This window comes from Prinia subflava, chromosome Z (assembly GCF_021018805.1).
Source record: "Prinia subflava isolate CZ2003 ecotype Zambia chromosome Z, Cam_Psub_1.2, whole genome shotgun sequence".
Classification (NCBI taxonomy): Eukaryota; Metazoa; Chordata; class Aves; order Passeriformes; family Cisticolidae; genus Prinia; species Prinia subflava.
The window spans coordinates 68965109-68985118 of record NC_086283.1 but is presented as its reverse complement, the minus strand read 5'-3'; the positions used below and the strand labels follow the sequence as shown (position 1 = coordinate 68985118).

Sequence of the window (20010 nt, the reverse complement as noted above, 5' to 3'; positions counted from 1 at the left end):
AAAGCTGAAAAAGTGTTCTGGACTTTTTTTTATATTATACCTTTCTCCTGACTAAGCAATGTAGAAAAATGACAGAAAGTAGCAAAATGAGACTGAATGCTGTGGGAAAATATAAAAAACTTTGTGAGAAAGTAGTCTCAAATATGTGTTAAAGAGTAAAAAATATGGTTATGTTTTAAAAGCTGAAAGTGTAATAATGGGTAGCAAACTGTAGCTGAGATTTCACTATGAATATTTTGGTAAGGGTGTTCTGTTTCTATTTCTATATACCCTGATTCTATTACTTAATTTTTGTAAAAGTTTTATCCTTTTAAGATGAAAGGCATCTTTTCATATGGAAGGACTTAAAACTTGCTAAGAAAATGTGAAAAAATAATGATGAAAAGTAATGAATTTTATGATAAAGGTAAACTAAAAATACTAGTCAAACTTGAAATTGTCATTTTTAGTAGTCTGAGGACTTCTAAATTGCTTCCACAGGCCACTGGCAGACTTTGAGGTTTTTTTCTGAGTCATCTAAAACTGCCTGAGACAGCATAGCTGGGGATACATTTTGTATGAAAAATCTTGCATTTCTGAGATGTGTCGAAGTCTCATTTGACAGCGAATTTTTTTGGTTTTGCTGTCTTCCAAAGGCTATTCAATAAATTACATTTTCATGTCTTTTTGGTTAGAATCTCTATCTTACTCAGTATCACTTGGATAAAGTCTCATCTGAGTAGCTACAATTAATATAAGCGTGAAATCCTATTTTCGCATACCATTTACACTTGACATACTTCTCTTCAACGTAGTCTTGTCTTTTTGTGTAAGACAGTTATGTTTTATTAAAAAAAAGTCTCCCAACCTTGCTGTTCTAAGTTTCTGTAAGTATTGGGGTGAGGTTGCTGCCTCCTGTACTCTGTTCTGAGTTCAGTGCCTGCACCACAGCTATCCCTTCCTGTGCCCCAGTGCTCATTCTTCCCAACCCAGGCTGGTCTTTACAGACCCATAGTTACATTTTCCATAAATTTGGTGTTTCACTGTAACTTTGTATGCAATATTGGCTTCATGTGCTATTACTAGTTCAGTTACCTGCGTACCTAGCAAGTTGTCCACCCCTGAAGTGTGCTCCGTGTTCCACTTTCCACAGAGCTTGTCTGGTTTTTGTGTAACTGCCCTAATGATCTGTACAGCCACTCTGCAGCTTCTTGCATTATGTATCACATCCAGTAGTTTTCTTATGTCCAGTAGTTTTTCACATCCTGTTTATTCATCCTAATCTCAGGCCAAGGCCTGGTCATCTGCCTGCAGCCCTGACAGGATCCAACTGTCTGACATCACTCCACTGCCCACTGAGCAGCTATCTGGGCAGTGAATGCCTGGAGGAGCATTGGTCGCAACACAGTTGGAAAAATTGAGTGAGATCCTACTGCTGCCACCCTTTGCCACCTCTTTCCGGTGTCATCTTGGCATTCCAGTGGCCATTGCTGGCTTCACCAAGACATCAGAACAGACAGCTGCACCATCATGCTTTGTGTCATGTATATTGGCCTGCAGAGAGTCTTTCTTTGCTCATGTCCCTGTCTCCAAAGGATTTCATGACAGAAGTTGTGATAGGGATGCAGTTTGTAAGTAAAAGAAAATCATCTCTTCCATTGTTGCTTACTGGCCATTTTCCATCAGTGTGCCAGCATGTGCCAGGTAGAGCACTAATGCCAGTAGTGCTGGCGTTAGTATATTACCTCTAGTAGTTATTTCTCTCCCACGAGTGAAAACATGGTCAGTCTGCAGGGGAGAAGGATCTCTTGATCTCCAACAGTTTTTTGTTATCCCTCCGTAGGCAAGTCAGTATGTTAACCCCTTACTTATAAGGTTTTGGCTTGGGGTATTTTTAGATATCTAAGAAAACAATGATGATTTTCAAGATGAAAGAGTGTGTGCTTTGGTTGGTAGGAGGCCTTCGTCTGTATTTCCCTAATCTGGGATTATTGTGGTTTGTATACTCATAAATCTCATATGCTCATTTTATCTTCTTTCCCCTTAACTGCTGTATTCCTTGTTCACTGAAACATAGCATCTCTCGGAAACCAGCTGGCACAGGTTATGACACCGAGCATTAATTCAATTTCAGAAAGTAGCTATTATATGTGAGAGTGTTTGGAAGGCAGTGAGAGTGTTCTTCATTAGGTGCCTCCAGAAGTGGATCTTCTCTATGCTAAAGGGACAGAAAGGAAAAGGGGAAGGAATGATGAAAAATTAGGGGGCATAGTTGAGCATGAGCACTTGAGGGGCCAATCTCAGTGAGTTCTGGTCAGTAAATTTACCTGACGAAGCAGTGCAACTGATCAACATAGTCTGTCATCTTTTTTTCTTTTCTTACCTGTTTGTAATCTCACCTCTTTGTCTCCTGCCCGCAAGTGCTGTAAGGACTAGGTACCTGCTCCTGGGGTCATGGGGCAAGCAACAGGAATCAGGGCGGTAGTGTAGGTGCCGCAAGCCTGTGGTGTCAGCAGCAGTGGGTGGGGGTCTCAGCTCCAGACACAGGGACAATAACAGCACATGCACCATCAGGGAGGACAAGGCAGTGTGTGTCCCACGTGCATCTGCGGGTGAGTCTGGGATGAGTCATGCCAGTGAGGCTCTTGGCACATCTGGGCTGGGCTGCTGGTCACAGCTGGTGTGCCTGTGCCACTTCTGACGGGGCAGGCAGACTGTTCATGTGCTTTGACCCTACATGTATGTCTCTTTGGCATGTGCAGTTCACTAGCAAACCTCAAATTAGAGTACCAGTTTGTGGGAGAGGGACTTTTTACAAGGGCATGTAGTGATAGGACATGGGGTAATAGCTTGAAACTAAGAGTAGGTTACGATTGGATATAGGAAGAAATTCCTTACTGAGAGGATGGTGAGGCACTGGCACGTGTTGCTCAAAGCAGCTGTGGATACCCCATCCCTAGGAATGTTAAAGGCCAGGTTGGGCGGGGCCCTGAGCAGCCTCCTGTAGTGGAAGGTGTGCCTACTCATGGTGGGCTTGGAACTGGAGGATCTTTAAGGCCCCTTCTAAGCATTCTGTGTTTCTACAGTTCTGTGATTTGGGAAGGAGTGTCAGGTGGCCATAGGGCCCTTGCTGGTGCCTGTAAGGTGAGTGTGTGCATCTGCCTGCTAGTGACTTTCTGCCAGCCAGCAAGTAGGAGGCCCATGAGAGGGGCACAAGAGCTATGGACCCAGGCTGAGGGGTGTTAGATGGACAGCGGGATATACTGTGCTGATACTGAGGGATCCATGAGTGCTCATGTGTTTGTGCATGTTGAGAGGGTGAGAGATGGCATGCTCTCAAGTAGTGAACTTCAGTCCTGATCAGAAAAGGAGAGGTCTTGGCTGGCTCTGCTGAAGTTCATGTGAGTCCTGGGAGTGCTACCTGCTGTATAGCTGAGCTTCACTACTGGTTAAACCTGTCAATAAGAAAGCAATTGCTACATGTATGGACCTAGGACAGACACCTCCGGATCTCTGGACATATTGGGCTGGGCTGCAGCATCAGGGCGGGAGGAATCCCTCGACTGGTCTCAGAGATGCTGGAGGGGGCATCCATTAATACAATTGCTCAGCACAATTGGACATAACATCCCTTAGCACAATTGGAAAGAGGGTTCCATAATAGATGTTCAATCGTAAGGTTTTCCTTGTGAGTCAGGTGCATCTCAAAGTTGAGAAAACTGTGCTGGGAAAAATACCACTATCTCCTTTTTCTATTTTATTTTCTGTTGCTGACCATTAATAGAGACAGAATAAACATGTATTTATTACAGTAACTTGACTCATGTGACTACATTTACAAAACCAAGGTTCTATGGAAGAATATTTAAGTCAAAAATGCTTAGTTTGCCTTAAATCTAGGTGAAACGAAGGAGATAATTTATAAATTTGGGAATTTAAGCCTGAACAGAAGGTTCTTGGCCTCATTTTGTATCCTAGGCATTTCAGTGTGGCTTTCATGACTTCACATTCCAAAGTGTAATTCACTCTCCAGTATTATTCATGATTCTGCAATGTCTTGGGAATTCTGCAATATTGTTGTATCAAAATTAAACTTCTGACATTCTCATGAAGGGATCGCTGAAGTTTGTCTGCCTCTGCCCTGAACCCTGTTGCTGCATTTAAATCCTAAGGAGACAGGAAATAGGCAGTTTTATTTGGGATGAAGATCATAGGAATTATCTTTTTTTGGTTGTTTTTGTTTAATAAACCAACAGCTTGATTTAATGAATAATACTGGGTTCCAGAGCTTCATTCGTAACCCCCAACCTCCTATGTGACAGTAAGCATGTCGCTTAACCAATGTGTCCTACTTTCACCATCTGTGAAACACTTTGGAAAGTCATGGAAAACTGAATCATAGGTCTTTTCCATCTCTATTAGGTCATCCAACTGTTCATCTGGCAGTAGAAGATTGTTTCCTGCATCCACCAGTGTTTTTCCAGTGTGGATCCTGTCCTCTTACGTGATTGGGCTTCCACTAGTACCTTTGGGAGATGATTTTGCAGCATTCTAGATTTCATTGTCAGGAAGCTCTTCTGAAATTCACCAAAAGAGATTTTTTTTGTTGTTAGTTTAACTAAGTTCAGTTACTTTTTTCCCATACTAGGTAATTGTTTACAGTTTTAAGACATATGCAATTCATGCAACACCTTAAAGTCTAGATAAATTGCAAGTCTCTGTAAAGCATCTTATCTATACAAAGAAAAAATTACAAGGTTTTGAGATGTGAGATATGACCTCTTCTATAAGAAGATACATGGTTCCTCCTGAAATTATGTGTAAGGAAGTGTACAGACTGCTTCAGATTTATGACAGAAAAGAGATAGAATATGGAACTTAACCGTGAAGTTAAAGTGAAGGTATTGGAATATGTTTCAAGAATGCTTAAGCAGGGAAAGAAAGAAATTAACAAATACAATATAATTGTTGAACATGAAAGCTATCAGAATAACTAAGTTACTTTGTCCAGAATTTATCTTTTCAAAATGTGTGGACTTTATTTGGGTCTTGCATAAGAACAGTTAAACTGCTTTTTAAATGGCCATCTGGGAAACAACTGGTATGTTAAATGATTTTTTGTTGCACTGCCCCAGGAGAAAAATAAGGTTCCATTAATTCAGTTGATGAGGTTAATAGAGCATTTTGTAATACAACCTACATAAAGCATGTGTCTCAAAACAGCAAGAAATCTGTCATGGGAGCATGTTTCATAAAATACTCAGCTTTTAACAAAATGCAGTGGTCCAGGATTTTCATTCCTCTATTTCAGCTGCCAATGCAAATGTTTAAGTCCAGGAATGCAAACTGCATGTTCAGTCAGTCTCTCTAGAAAAAAAGATATTTTTTTAATCTCAGCTTCATTTTCATTGTCTTTAACTTATATATTCATGTACATTGATACACTCTGAGGTAACTTCGTCAGAAGGTAAGTTGGGAATTTAAGGCCTTCCAAAGTTTATTTGTAGTACAACAATATGGGCAGTTGACATATTTCTGTGAATAAAACCACCTATTCTGCATACTTTGCTGTTGAAAAATCCCTTTGGCCTTTTAGCACTAGTATATACAGTCAGATTAGGTATAGCGTAATGATTTGGAAAGGTCAGTCAGTATAAATGCAGTATTAACATACACACCAAAAAATTCACCATATAACAAACTGGTTTTCTTCCTTTAAGAGATTAGGGAGGTGCCATGATTAGAATGTTTATAAGGAAGGTGAACCTTGGAAAGACTTCATAAAGTCTGATCATAAGAAGAATAAACTTATCTTTCATCTACAGGAAATAAAACCAGATGAAGTTACTAGACTTGCTCTTAGGACAGAAGTTAATTTTGAAAGTGTCTGCAAAAAGGTAAGGCTTGCTGGTTTTTGTTTTCCTTCCCCTGCTTTTGAGTGTGAAAAGGTGCATGTGTAGGTGCAAGTACATGGATTTGTCACAGTGTGCTCTGTTTATTGTGTTGTATCTTCATTGTAGATCTTCCTTTTCTGAGGAGGTTTAACCACTAGGACATTTCTACAGAAAAATGAATAGCTGTCTAGTATGAATTAGTCTGATGGGCTAGTCCCTAGTAATTGGAACAGAAGTGATTTCTTGGTCTTTATAAATAGATTCATTTTGTTTATATAGTATATATACATTATTCAATTAGTGTAAATAATCTAAGTAAGCTTTCAGCATCAGTTGTTAAAACATTCTCAATACTTTTAAATGCAGAGAGAAGCTTCCACATGTAAACAAAACATGACAAACATTAGCTTGAAATAAAGGTAGAATTCTAACACCTTATGGCTCATTTATTTCAGTGAAATGTTTCTCTTGAAGCCTGCTGATGGTCCAGTATCAAATATTAACTGCCTGACTAGTGATGTCTGTAGGAGATGAAATGACAACATAGAAATGCAAAGATGCTCATTGAAATGAGCAGCTGAGGCTGAGAGCAGTACCATTTCAAAGAACATGCTACATTATTGATGCCGGAAGGCAATTCTGAGTTTAAAAATGTCAATACATAAAGTTTTATGGATCTTTTCACTTTATCCCTGATTCCTATGGGTGGTCCACTGAGGAAGACTGAAACCTGAAATGCTTATAGTACACAGGCTAAGTTTTAATGTAGAATTGAGTCATTTACTCCTGTAATGGTATCATTAGTTTGTAATATAACTCTGCTGCTGCCTATTAGAGTCATGCATGATGTAGTTCAATTATTAGCATAGTGTGCAGAAAGTTTTTCAATGTTTTATGTCAGCAAAATTAATAAGAAAAGAAGTTAATAGGAAAATATTATAAGAATTTGGATTTCTGGAGAAGTGCTTGGGTAGAAGCGTCTTAACTGTTTTTCCTTCTCTGAATGATAGAAGGGAGTAAGGAAAAGGTCACAGATGCACTGACATGAAGCTAAAAAGCATTCTTCTTTCAAATTTATTTGACCAGGATTTTCCAATGTGAAGATGAGGTAGTCAGAAACTGGTTACTGTAATGTTAGATGGGGGCAGACGTGAAGATTTTGAATGTGTGGGGACATGTGGAGAGGAATTTCATTCTTGAAGAGGAATGCTAAATTCAAAAAGTGACATTTTGTCACTTAACCATAGAAGATCATCTGCCAAGATTTCAAATTCATCACACTTATGCTGACTTTGTAAAGTGAAGGACCACCAAAATGGAGTTATTGATGCTATTTTTTAAAGGAGCTTGTAGGAATTTTGTTTTCTGAGGTTGCAATTTTATTGACAATAATGCTGGAGGAATGTAATTAATCTTACTTTCACACCATTATTTTTTACATATTCATAGTCATGACTATAGTCATGATGGTGTGCTTCTCATGTTTACTTGAAGTCTTAAAATAGGCTTTAATTTTGCTTTAATTCTTGAAAATGTATAAGGCAGGTATCTTCATGGAATTGTTTTGGGGTTTTGATCTGTTTTTGTTTGTGTTACTTTCTGCTGCTGGTCCTGTTTTTCAGGAAGTCTGTTAATCTCACAGTTTTTTGTGGGTGGAACTTATATTTCAAATCAAGTTGATGGATGGGTGCTGATGCTTTCTTAAACCCCTAAAGGGTTTTAACTTCACTGCAGTAGTATGTACAATATGTACAATTGTGTGACAAGCGGTGGCTGTGCCATCATAGCTTCCTTGGTTACTTTTGATTTGCCATAGCATATCCCAATCTAAAAAAGGCATCCCCCTTCTGTGCCTAAACAGAAGTTAATTCTCCAGTATTTTATTTCTTATTTTCCCACACTTTAACATACAATTAAAAAAAAAAAAGATTTTCTGTCCTTAGCAATATTCTGTAGTTTCATGAAATACAGACCACACGGTTTACCTTTTCATTAACATGAGTTTCAAAATACTTGAACAAAAACATCCTGTGGCTGTTTTCATTTTCAGAATAGGTTTGTTTTCATTTTGAAAAGGCAATCTGCTTTTAATTCACTGTGGAATGCTGAATATTAGTTTTGCATAGTGGTCATGTAGTCAAGATACTTTTTTAATTGCTTCTCCTCACTGAGCTTTTATGTTCCATTACTGTTTCCCAACATTTTTCAGAATAAGTTAAGCATACTTTTCTATTTTAAAAGAGTTTGCATATATTTCAGTCAAGAACAACAAAATTGTGCTAAGTGTTTAGCAAGTGGCAATTAACTGGGCGTTCCTATGATTTAGGTTTCAATATTGGCAGTATTGATAGTAAGCAGGTCAGATTTATCTAGTTGCGGGGTTGGCAAGAGTCACCAGTCGCATGACACAAGACTTTTTATAAAAGCATTACAAGAAGCAGGAAGTGAACTATTCTTTGTGCATGTCTGCTGAAATATTTTTAATCCATTTGAATATTGCTGCAGCTGGCACCCTTGTACCAGTAGGTGATAAATTCTATTGTAAAAATTGTAAAAAAATGTTACTATGCATCTTTGACTAGGCTTTATATTGTTGGTTCTATTTACAGCTGTTGAAGAATAGAACCGGTATTTTGTAGGTTTTCTCCAAGTCCTTGTGCACTTTTTTTACCAAGTTGTGCATTGTCTGCCACAAATGTATTTGACAAACGTTAGTAAAATTAGAAAAACATGTCATAGAGCTCATATTTTAAACTCACATTTGCAGCAGTGATGGCATGTTGAACTGTTGCACACAGCATATATTCCTGCAGTGTATGGGAAGCTTGATTCATCAGTGTTGTGCTCCAGGACGCTGAAGTTAAAAATTGAAAGCTAATCCTAGTGATGCTGTTCATTACAAGCAGAAAACTGAACTGAGCACTGGCAAAGTCTTAGCTGTTATCTTCAACTCTTTGCTAACATAGATTTAGGGTAATTCAGATAGGTAGAGATAGGCTGGATAAATAAGTAATATGTATTAATGTTTTTCCAGTATTAGAAAATTATGTTTATAATCTGGACTGTTTCTGCACGAAAAGAGGATGTTGGTCTACTTGCATACACCTTCATCATAACCACTGGTTTTGTTGCCTTTGCTTACAGACATTGAATAACGTACTGTAGCACCTCATTTAGCTTTTCTTCCAGTAAGTTTTTTGTGTGTAGCACATGAGAAAAAAATCCCTGTGCTTTAAACACTTCCGAATGACAGTATTCCAGTTTAAGGGAACTCTGCTACAAACAGTGATACATCATCTTGTCAAAATACTTCTTATTTTTTCTAAAGAGTAAACTCTTATATGTTTCAAAATTCAGCAACTGTCTGATTTTGGGAGCAGGGTTGAAACAGAAATTACTACTGTATTTTACTTCCAGTGAAGAATAGAGTACCAGTATATATTTTTATCAGAGATTAGAGTGACTTGCAGAACAAGCATGCACAGATGATAAATACTACCTATATTTTTTGCTTCCAGATGCAGTGTTCACATAACCTTGGGAGTATAATATTCCCTTCTTTTACATTGATCTTTAATCTGTGGTCCTTGAGAAGAATGCCACTTTTTCCTATTAAGTCTTGTATGTCCACCCATTGCTCAAATCCTGTTGTGTTTCAATCATGGAGACACTTGTCTGCAAAGAGGATTCTGCACAGCAAATTTTGAGTATATTATGATTCTCAGAGGTTTTTGGAGGCCACATCCCTCTGAATTTCAAGATTACTGAAAAGCTTGCCACAGTTTCTAGGTGTGTTGAGAAATTTTTTGTAGGCTAGAAATATAAGTCATTAGTAGCTTTTTTTTTTCTTTTTTTTTTCCCTCTTTTTTTCTTTTTTTTTTTCTCTCCCTAATTTAAGGTCTGGCAAGCTTGTTTTGGATTGCTTCCTGTACAGAAACCAACTTTGTCTTGTTTGGAATTTAAAAGGAATTCAAATACTTTAGGAACAGGATCTCAGGCAGCTCATGAACAGCCATAGGGAGACATGCCAGGATTTAACTGAGCAACTGGGTACACAGTATGAGTTTGATCATTTAAAATCAAAGCTGCCTAATGAGGACAACTTGCCTTAACATCATTTTGGAGAGTTGACATTAGTGCTGTGTGGCTTCTGGTGCAGATATTTTTAATAAGTGTCCAAAGACTGATGTATTACACTTAGAAGTTCTGGGTGAGTGAATTTAGTATCTATGGTACTTTACCTATATGGCATAAATGAACTTGGGATGGGGTAACCAACCAAAATAACTAACAGTAATATGAAAGGGTTTTCTGTGATTTTTCAAACAGGACTTTGATTTATTCACATGTGAGAAGAATATTTCTGTTTCATCTCCCAAACTTCTTTTTGAATTCACTCAATCTCTGGTGTGGGGCTAAGGAAGTCCTTGGACAAAAAGGACATGAGAAAGAGGTAGAAAGATGTTTCTGCCCAGGACAGACAGGAGGAAGAAGGACGAAGTTACAGGGCTAAATATGTTTTAGCTTTAATTCTTTCAAAGTGTGTTTCAGTCACATTATCAAAATGGTATTTGTTAGATTCATGTCCTTTTTAAATTATGCAAGTGATGGCCTGAGATTAGTCTATCAATTCACAGCCTTTCTGTCTTAAGTAAACAAAAAAAGAGCAAGGGTGGAATAATCACAATGCTAATTTTGTTCTTCTTTTTAGATTTGTATTGAAATAATTTTTCACACCAACAGTATGTGAAAGGCTATTTATGAAAGGCTGCTAGCTTTGAGGCTTTAATTAACAGTGAGTAATTAATTGGAGCAGCAAGTGTCCCAGAATAACGCACTAGATGGATACAAGACATCGTTTTTGCTGAAGGAATACTCAAGACTACTAAAGACACTTACTTATTAAAGAAATTTTAAAGTTAATACTCCTAGTACTTTTGAACTTTGTGGCAGGAAAAGAAAGATGTAATTTCTGAATCAAGTAGAATTTTTGATTAAACATATCTGCATCTAAAGAGGAACAGTCATATCTGTATTTTCTAATTTTGAAAAATATAAAGGTTTCTCTTTTATCTGATAATCCTTAATGCATGTTTGTGATCATTGTCTTCATTTATTTTAAAAATGTACTTCTTAGTGGAAAATATCTAAACAAACCCCTCTGCATGCATTGCAGATTTAATCTGAGGAAATGTACTAAATCATAAAAAGGGCCCATAAAAAGGGTCTTTTGCATTTTAATTGGAGACTTGCTCTAGCTTCAAAGACTTTGGATCAGACACAGAATGGTTGCTGCCTTTCATTTGGGGTTTGAAGTATTTTTCCACAACCACCTCCCTTCTCCTCTCCCCAGCCGTCCTGAAGAATTCTGCTCATGACACAAACATACTAATTAGGGTAGATGTTATTATTGATGTAAAACTTCTGTTTCTGTTGTTACTGCCTTTAATAGTAGATTCTTTTGTACATGGACTTCTAACATTGCTTACGGAAATACTTTATTTGCAGTACATAAACCATAGGGACAAGACTATTGTATGAATTCATTTTCTTTGTAATGCTGATGTGATAGTCCATAAGTGTTGTACAATATTCTTATCATTAATATGTTGCAATGTTGTGGTTTGATTTTGGCTATTTAGGGGTAAATGGCTAGTGTTTTTGAGGAACCCGTGAAAAACTTCATTCTCCTTTTTATCTCAATTTTGGTTGTTACACTCTGATGATTTAGTAACCTGACTGGATTTCACATACATCTCACTCACTACATGGATGTTTCTATTCTCCAGCAATGTGTTTATGCTGAAAACAGTAAAATAATAATATTCAATTTATTTGCCCACATGTTAAAATATTACCTTCCCATCTTATTTCTGTATGAAACAACAGATATTTAATCATGCCAGATAGACTTTTTGTAATAGATGCATCTGTCAACATGTTATATTTTTTGGAAATGTGTTGCATTAATTTAGTAGTACAATTTCCTGCATCACTGACTAAAATAATTTTCTTTATGCTGGGCATCAGTGTTAACAGAGCTGAATCTTTTTGTCCTGAATATTTTTACTCATTTTGAATGGAAGTTACACTAAAGGTAAGAAGCCACAGTTTCCTGAGAATTTTCCATATCAAACACCAGATCTTAGTGTTAAACAGGAATGTCTGTAGTCTTCCTAAGACTACTGATGAAGTGAAGAATTTTGCATTCATTGATGAATATCACACTTAGGTGTAAATACTTTCTCTGCCTGACTGATTGTTCTTTGTTTTCTTTTTCTGAAAGTCCCTCATCTTCCAAATTTGATGACTTGAACTCCAAGCTGTTTAGCATGGCATTTATATATGCCAGGCTATATTTTAGAGCCTAGAAAATCTATCACTGTGGCTGCAACTGAAATTTTATATCAGTATACATGAAGTCTGTCAAGTCTCTCTCCAGTCTTCTCCCCACCTACTTTGCAACTGTCCATCTGTCTGGTAGCCCAGCCAATATCAATCTGGCTTCCAGTGGGAGAGTACAGGGTTGTAGTGGATTCTGTCCATGTCACTCCCACCTTTGGTTAGCCATTCGTTCCCTGCACCACACTCTTCCCTTACTATCTCTGGAATAATCTGTAGATGTCTTCCCCAGTTGCCCCTTCGCTTTCAAACTAGGCTGCCATACACACTCCACTGTTTGAGAGCAAGGTGGTAGACTACACCAAAGCTAGCATCATCTTTGACAGCAGAATAGCAATTGCAGTGAGCTGAGTTTAACCACAGTTTTGATTTTGTTCATTCTGGAAGGAGTCTTCTTTTAAGTTCAGTATTGAAATAAACTGCTAGTAACTTTGGCAATGTTTCACAGAGATATTGTTTATCTCTGATACAAAAGGGCTGTCTCCTTTCAGATTCTAAATTGCTAGTCCAAGAATCTTTCTACCACTCATTTGTATTCCTGTGAGGCTGTATTTCTTAATTTTGTTGCCTGGCTGAAAAGTTCAAATTTGCTAAAGTACAGTCTTGTCTCTAGACAGGGCTCAGACTCAGACTCATTGCCTTTGGTTTGAATGTGCTCATTTCACTTACTAGATGTGCCAAACCAGAGTGTGGGCAAGCAAATCGTAGTAAAGCTCAGAGGAATTTGATTTACATTTTTGTGAGTGATATTTGGCTTGGATCCCCAGGTAATTCAAACACAATGAATATACTTTTGAGGGTATAAGGGATGAGAAGCTGGGTGGGAAGAATGATGCTGTTAGAGTCAGATATGCCTGTGGTAGTAAGGTTATGATGCATCGTGCTGCACATACACATGGCTGTACTTTGTCAGTCCCAGAAAGCTTTATGTTACAGCACTCACAAAAGACAAGCAACCCACAACTTTCATTCCTGTTTTAAATGAATATTTGAGTGATATGTGATCAGTACCTTACTGGATATAAGTTGTCATGAGAATAATAGAGGAGAATAATAGAAGTAGTCTTGTTTCTATGCTTTCCTTGAAGAAAACACAGGAAAAGTGGCATAACAAGAGGTTCTCAAGGTATTGTGGTTGATCTGGCAAACTTTTGGTTTGGTTTGGTTTGGTTTTTGCTGTTTTGGTGGTTAGTTTGTTTTTTTAAAATAAATGAAGGTCAAGTAACTGATGGCCACAATCTCCTTCTTCAGAATATTGTCCAGACTTGTATACGATGTCTATGAGGCAGAATATCAGTGCCTCGATGAGTGTACAGTATAAAAATGAGACACTTAGGTATTTGCAGTATGTTTTGGGCCAGGAAAAGCTGGATGTCGCAGGTGCCTTTCAGAACGCGGTCCCACCCTGCCCAGGCTGGCTCAGGCACCACGGCAAGCAGCAGATACGGCTGGCGACCACGCAAGCCAGGCCGATCCAGTGAATCTTGGTTCCGACGAAACATCAAGGGCACAGGTGGTGACACGCAGAAAGGACTCTAAAACTCGGAGGCAGAGCGAGTTTTAAAGTAGATATGCAGCTTATTCAGTGCTGGGCGGGATGATGCGAGATAATTCTCAAAGGCTCACTTCTACCTTTTTTCCTTTATCCTCTAGAAGAATGTTACATATGTATTGAGTTTCACAATACCCTCATGCATATTCATCCTTTGGCTCCCCCCTCTCCACTTCGTATGCTAATGAGCTCATCAGTCTTTTGCGCCTGCGCAATTGTCTCTGGTGGTCTCCTCAGGGGTCCCAGGGATGAAGGCAGAAGTCTTCCTCTCGAGTCCTCTTGAGATGAACTTTTGACCCTGCCGCCTTGCGCGTGCTCACTGATGCTCTGGTCATAGTTCAAGCCGTAAGGTCAGTTTTATCTGTCCCTGGGGTGCAAGGCCCCTGTTGTCTTAGTATCTTTGGTTAACTTGCATTCTTGTCTCCTGCTTTGGGGAAGCATTCTCCTTCTTATCAAGCATCCTTGCATTCCTACATATTTCTGCTTTTTTCTAAGGGCAGCAATACATCATCTGAATGCCCACTCTTTTAATGAACTTTTCTAATTTCTATGATTAATATCCTCTAGTTTCCAATACCATGGTTCAGTGGCAAGTGGCAGACAACGGCACAGAATAAAGGGAGGAGCCAGCCGAGTAAGTCCAAGGGGGCTTATTGAGGGGTCAGGCAGAGCCACCCCGCCCACCAAGCACTGCTCTGACTGAGCCGGGTGTGCCTTTTTCAGACCCCCTTTTATGGGGGTCGGTACAGAGGGCAGTGAGGAGGATACAACCAATTGGGTTCAATACAGGAGGGGCTAGGAAGGTGACTGACACAAACAAGGACCACACAGAAGGGAGAGGAGAGGCTTTTCCCTGGACCTAGCCTATCACTTGAAGCCCCTCACAGAACTTTCTAGCTCTGAGGCAGGGCTCTGAGATGACAGACAGGCTCCAGGGAGGAGGGGGGGAAAGGATTGACACCCAACACTTACTGGGGGGATTACCCAGACAACTTTACCACAGGAAGGCAAAATGGGGGGGTCCAAGGAACAAACCATCTTACAAAGAACTTAGAAAAACTTATAAAATATAAAGAACTCATTAACACACCACTACAGCTGGACATAAAGGATGACCTGCAGCATAATCAAAATTGCACAGCATTCTTGGCGCTGAAAATTTTAAAGGACATAAAGGAATATTTAAAAGCACAGGGAAGGTTATATGCATAGAGGAACATCAAATTAACAATGACATGACAAACAGGGAGCATGTGGCTACATTTTAGGATGTCTCTTACAGGCCAAGGACAAAATAGCTTGAACCATCAAATAATGAAGGTAAATCAGGCTGGCTACAGTGACAGTTGACTGACACCTCCAATACTAAGGTACAGAGAAAGAGTATAAATTATGAACGCTTCCATATTAACCCTTGACTGAAGCAATAATGGCAGAAAACTAGAATTCCTGACATGTGTCATCATCACAGATAATACAGATGCCCTTCTTCCACCAGGTCTTCGAGACGCTTAAATTTACCAACTTTACAGGGATAATGGGGTGTGATGTACACACATGAGAGTGGTACTTTTCTATGTAGCACAGTAGTTTTAACAGCTCAAAGGTATTACCAGGGAAAAAAAAGCACTCAGAAGTGTTTTTAATGGCATTTCCAACTGTCAAAAAATTGATACCGGGAATGTACTACAGGTCCCAGTGAGAATGGTAATAGTGAGCAGAAAATGTTCAATGAGACTAGAGAAGCTACAGATTTGGGACAGATAAATGAGAGTCAGTGTTTTCAGATATTCTTAATTCTTTTGGGTACTAAAGACAGAATGTTTGAAATGTATCTTTTATGCATCCTTAGGGAAAGTAATCGGTTTGTAAAGCTGATTCACATGAAGGGGAAGGGAGATGGATTTGTGCAACCAAATGACTAAACGAAATGTTTCCTCTGTCTTGTCATCTATCTGTAAATCCTTTGAGAAGTGATACTCATTGAGCAATTTCAACCAAGGTTCCTGTAGCTGGTTTTAAGAGCATTAACTTCCTGAAGAAAGGCTTTTGTGTGTGTGTATGTGAGAAAGAAAGATCAGGGAACCCTGGAGGGGAAAATGGCCATAGTTTTTTACATCTTGATCTTGTTTTGAGAAGCACAATAGAGTTGGCACTCTCTGATAGTGTGCCAAGTGAGTGCCCCTTATCAAGGGGCAAGGAGACAACATAAGGTAGAATTTACATGAATTTAAACATTATTTTGATTGCTTGCTTGAAGAATTTTAAGTGTTAAAATGTCTTTAATGTTACATAAACAAGTGTGATTACTTATGTTAAAGACTAACAGTTCCTTGTGCTTTATTAACTGGAAAAGCTCTTTCTGTATATTTGCTTTGTAGTGTGACTCAGAATTGCATTGCAAAATCCAAAAAAAAAAAAATTGGACATTCCTGATATTTCTAAAAATGAAAACCAGCTGCTAGTGTCTTATGTTCCTTTTATTTTTACAACTGAAACTCTATCATTTTTTTAGTTTTTCATTATATGTATCATGTAAAAATAAAGTACATTATTCTGATTTCTTCCCATCTCTCCTACCCAGGTAAGTTTTTTAAATGCCCAACTTATTACTAAGAAATTGATACTTATAAAAATCAAAAAATTAAAACAAAATTTATGGAACTAAGCAGGCTTTTTCAGCTCATTAGGAAGTCCATCAATCTGTTGTTAACACTGGAAAACTAGAAGAAAAGTGCTAGAGCCACCATTGCCTGAAATTGTAGATGTTCCTGAATTACTGGAATTCCATTTTAAAAAAAATCTCATTTATTGGAATGTCAATGAACATAGCTGTTAAGACCATCTATGTGAAAAGGTTATAGCTTGGTAAAATGGCAGCATTAAGTTTACAGCACATTGCACCCCTCTGGCGATACTGGTAGGTAAGACAAAATATGGGAAACTGGAGGTAACTAGTGGCTTACTGGAAATACAGCAACATTAAATTTCAAGTGGTGATGATCTAGTTTTTCTTGGGTTTGGAATTCAAATAACTGGCAAATGATTGGAGTGGTTCAGGGTTGCACATTAGGAAAAAAGCATGCCAAAGTTAAGTAGTAACAATGTAATAGCCTAGAAGATGCTTGAGAGCCTCTAAGCATAAAGATTCAGTGTGCCATATAATGAAATACCTGCTATAAAATCTGACCCACCCGGGATTGCCATCCATTTTACAGCCATTCTCTGCTGATGTGCTCAAGTAATACCAGGGATTACACATGAATCTGATGTGTGTTTATCATTAGAGTAGGTCTCAAATGCATTAAGTCAATAAACTTAATGATGGAAAATCTACGTTTTAGTGCCAGAGAACTGGCATGTTTATCGCTGATGTTTTAATACTTTTTCAGTGAACTGAATTTGTATTTCCATTGTCTTTTTCAGAAAAAATCTGAAAGACATATATATTTAAGAAAAAAAATCTGTTTCCAATCATGCACGCAAATTGCAATGTAGTATGCCAAGAAATGCTGTTTTGAGTAGCATGTTATAACATGGCTTAACCCTGGTTGGTGTGTGCAGTGCTTGTGAAGTCTTTTGAGTCATCTATGCCTCTAAATCCCTGGCTTTTCTAGTTCCTTCAACAGTGCTTTGAACAGAAGTATGTCTTTCCTGAGAGTTTATCTGAAGACATAAACTTGACAATACTTCAGTTATGTTTAGGTGTGTTCCCTGGTGGTAATGCTTGCAAATCTAAAGGTCTACTTGTCCACAGGGATATTTTTTTCCTTTATGTTATAAATTGTCTGAAATATGCCAGATCAAAGTGGCACTTGTTTTTGAAATGTTAGCTAGTTTTGAAGCATTACATCTGTTTTACATTTGAAGAACCAAACTACATGTACTTTTCTCTGCTATAAACTTAAGTTTATATGTGCTTATACTTATGGTGCAGTATCAGGCTGCATCTGACAAGTTATAGTTCGAGGTTTGAGCATCTGTTTTACAATTAAATATTGTAAGATTACATCCCTGATAGTTAGGTAGGGAGTTTTGTCATCATACTTACATTATAGGGAGAGTTGTGACTATTTCAGTCCTGAAACTTCTTTGGTTCATCCAAGACAGAATATTTTGAACTTTTTGGCCCATTACAATAGTTTGAATAATACAGAGCTCATCCCTGTATCACCAATTGAGCTCCACTTGGTCTTTGGACAAACTCATGGTAAACAGCTGACTCCTGGGAGTTCAGATGCATTCAGGTTAAAGTGAAGTCAGAGAATTCTGTTCACTGCTTGGTTTACAGTGCTGCCTGAGTGTTGTTGGTCTCCTTTGTGTTTCTGTTCTCTTTTCTACAACAAATAAGTATACATAATCAATTTTTAATTTTTTTCTAAAAAATGGTTCTTTCAGATTTCATTTTTGTATTACCTTGCTTAACTCTCGATTAAAACTGCCTGTTTTAATTTTTCAGACCCTCATTCAAGATGGCCAATTACAAGAAATTATCTCAACTTCACTTTTTTGTAAAAGTCGGTTGTAGTTTCAGATCATATATATAATTGGTTGGAAAACATCATAAACAACTAATTGTTTATAATGTTTTCTCCAAATTTAATTTTCTTCTCTTAAGAGTATGTGAATTTTGTGGCAAAGAGCTTTCTCTTTCTCATAGCTACTGCCTGTTACCCAATTCTGTTTCTGTTCCCCCTGAGGTACATCTTTAGTTTCAGGGTTTCTGTTTCATCTTATTTTGCTTTCCAGTATGATAGTATCTTGCTTTTTCGGTTTGGAATGTTTGCTGGGTTTTCTTGGTTTGGGTGGGTTTTTTTAGTGCCATCTACGCTCTCCCCCAAACTTGTTTATGCAGTTTGGCAAGGTGCATGTATTTTATAGCAATAATGTGCCTCAACTGTTCAAATGTCAAAATATATGAAAGAAATATATATATTTTAAGAAAGCTATATATTAAAAAAAGTAAAAACATGTAGACTTTATACTGCTGTACTTTATGTATTTGGTATTACATTTCTATGAGTCAGAACTGTATGTATTTTATTCTGGTCAGTTTCCTGGATGTACAATTAAATTATGTAATTTTTTTGATTACTGATATTTCTCAATAATTTTTTTAGATTTTAACTTAGGGAGCACTCCCTTCACAACTCTTTTCCACTTGGAATTTGTCCATAGTTTTCTATAGCGTAAAGTAATGTCCAGAATTCTCCTAGGTTTTTATAGAGGCCAGCAATGGTTTGTTTCAGTGTTGGTATGAATTAGGCCATCACAACCCAGGGAGGAGTTTTAGCAGTGCTTGCTTTATGTCCTCTTTCATAACATTAAGATGTTGCTTGGAGTTTTTAATATGTGCATTGTTTGGGTCAGAGGCTAAATTGAGATGATTATAGACACATAGCCTTACTAGCCTTGGAAAAAATGAAGATAAGTTAGAAGAATTTGAATTTTTCTCACAATCTTGCTGTTTCCACTTACACCTAGAGTTGACTCTTTTCTCCATATGGAAATAATTAAGAATCCATACCTACTTTAATCTTAACTTTTTTCTTCTGACTTTTCTTTATTGGAACAATCATAGGAATTGTGTTTTTTGCACAAAAAGAAAAAGGAAAGAAGTGTAGAAGATTAAATACATAACTAGTCCGTGGGCAGGTCTGGGGTTTATGCCAGGATCTGCTGTAGATTACTCTGATAATTTGGGATGAAAGACTCCATTTTTCTTTGGCCATTTCTAAATCTGAAAAACAAGCATTTACTTCACAGTTCTTTGCCTGGCTAAATTAATTGTGATAGGTTAGTCCAAAGAAACTCTATTGACCCTTCTATACTCATACTAAATATAGTCATCTAACATTTGCAAGCTTTTTAAAGAGCCTGTGAACTTCTTAAAATGCTTAGATAGTAGGTATTTTTCATCATGCATGTAGTAAAGAACAGCAAATAATCGATTTTTGTTTGAATCTATGACCTATATAGAACTCTTATTTTAAAAGAAGAGGAGGAATGATAGAAACATGTTTATACATCATACTTCTTTTTGATAAAAGACAAGCCAAAAACCAAGACAAACTTAATGCAGAAAGGAACGTGAATCTAAGTGAACAATTCTTTTGGGGAAAGGATAGCTTTGGTCCAGACATTCAAATAAATTCAGACTAGTGTAAGTACTTTGATAGCATT

The 20010-nt window shown here is 37.7% G+C and overlaps 1 protein-coding gene across 3 annotated transcripts in view; it reads left to right on the top strand.

The window, feature by feature from the left end:
* The window catches only part of SRFBP1 (serum response factor binding protein 1), a 73735-nt gene that overhangs the window by 42135 nt on the left and 11590 nt on the right, over positions 1–20010 (top strand). For 2 of the 3 annotated variants that reach the window (XM_063421580.1, XM_063421578.1), the window contains one exon: positions 5805–5876. The exons of the other annotated variant lie outside the window; for it this stretch is intronic. In XM_063421580.1, coding sequence (XP_063277650.1) covers positions 5805–5876 — 72 coding nt within the window. The remainder of the gene's footprint in view (positions 1–5804; positions 5877–20010) is intronic. 3 annotated transcript variants of the gene reach the window in all.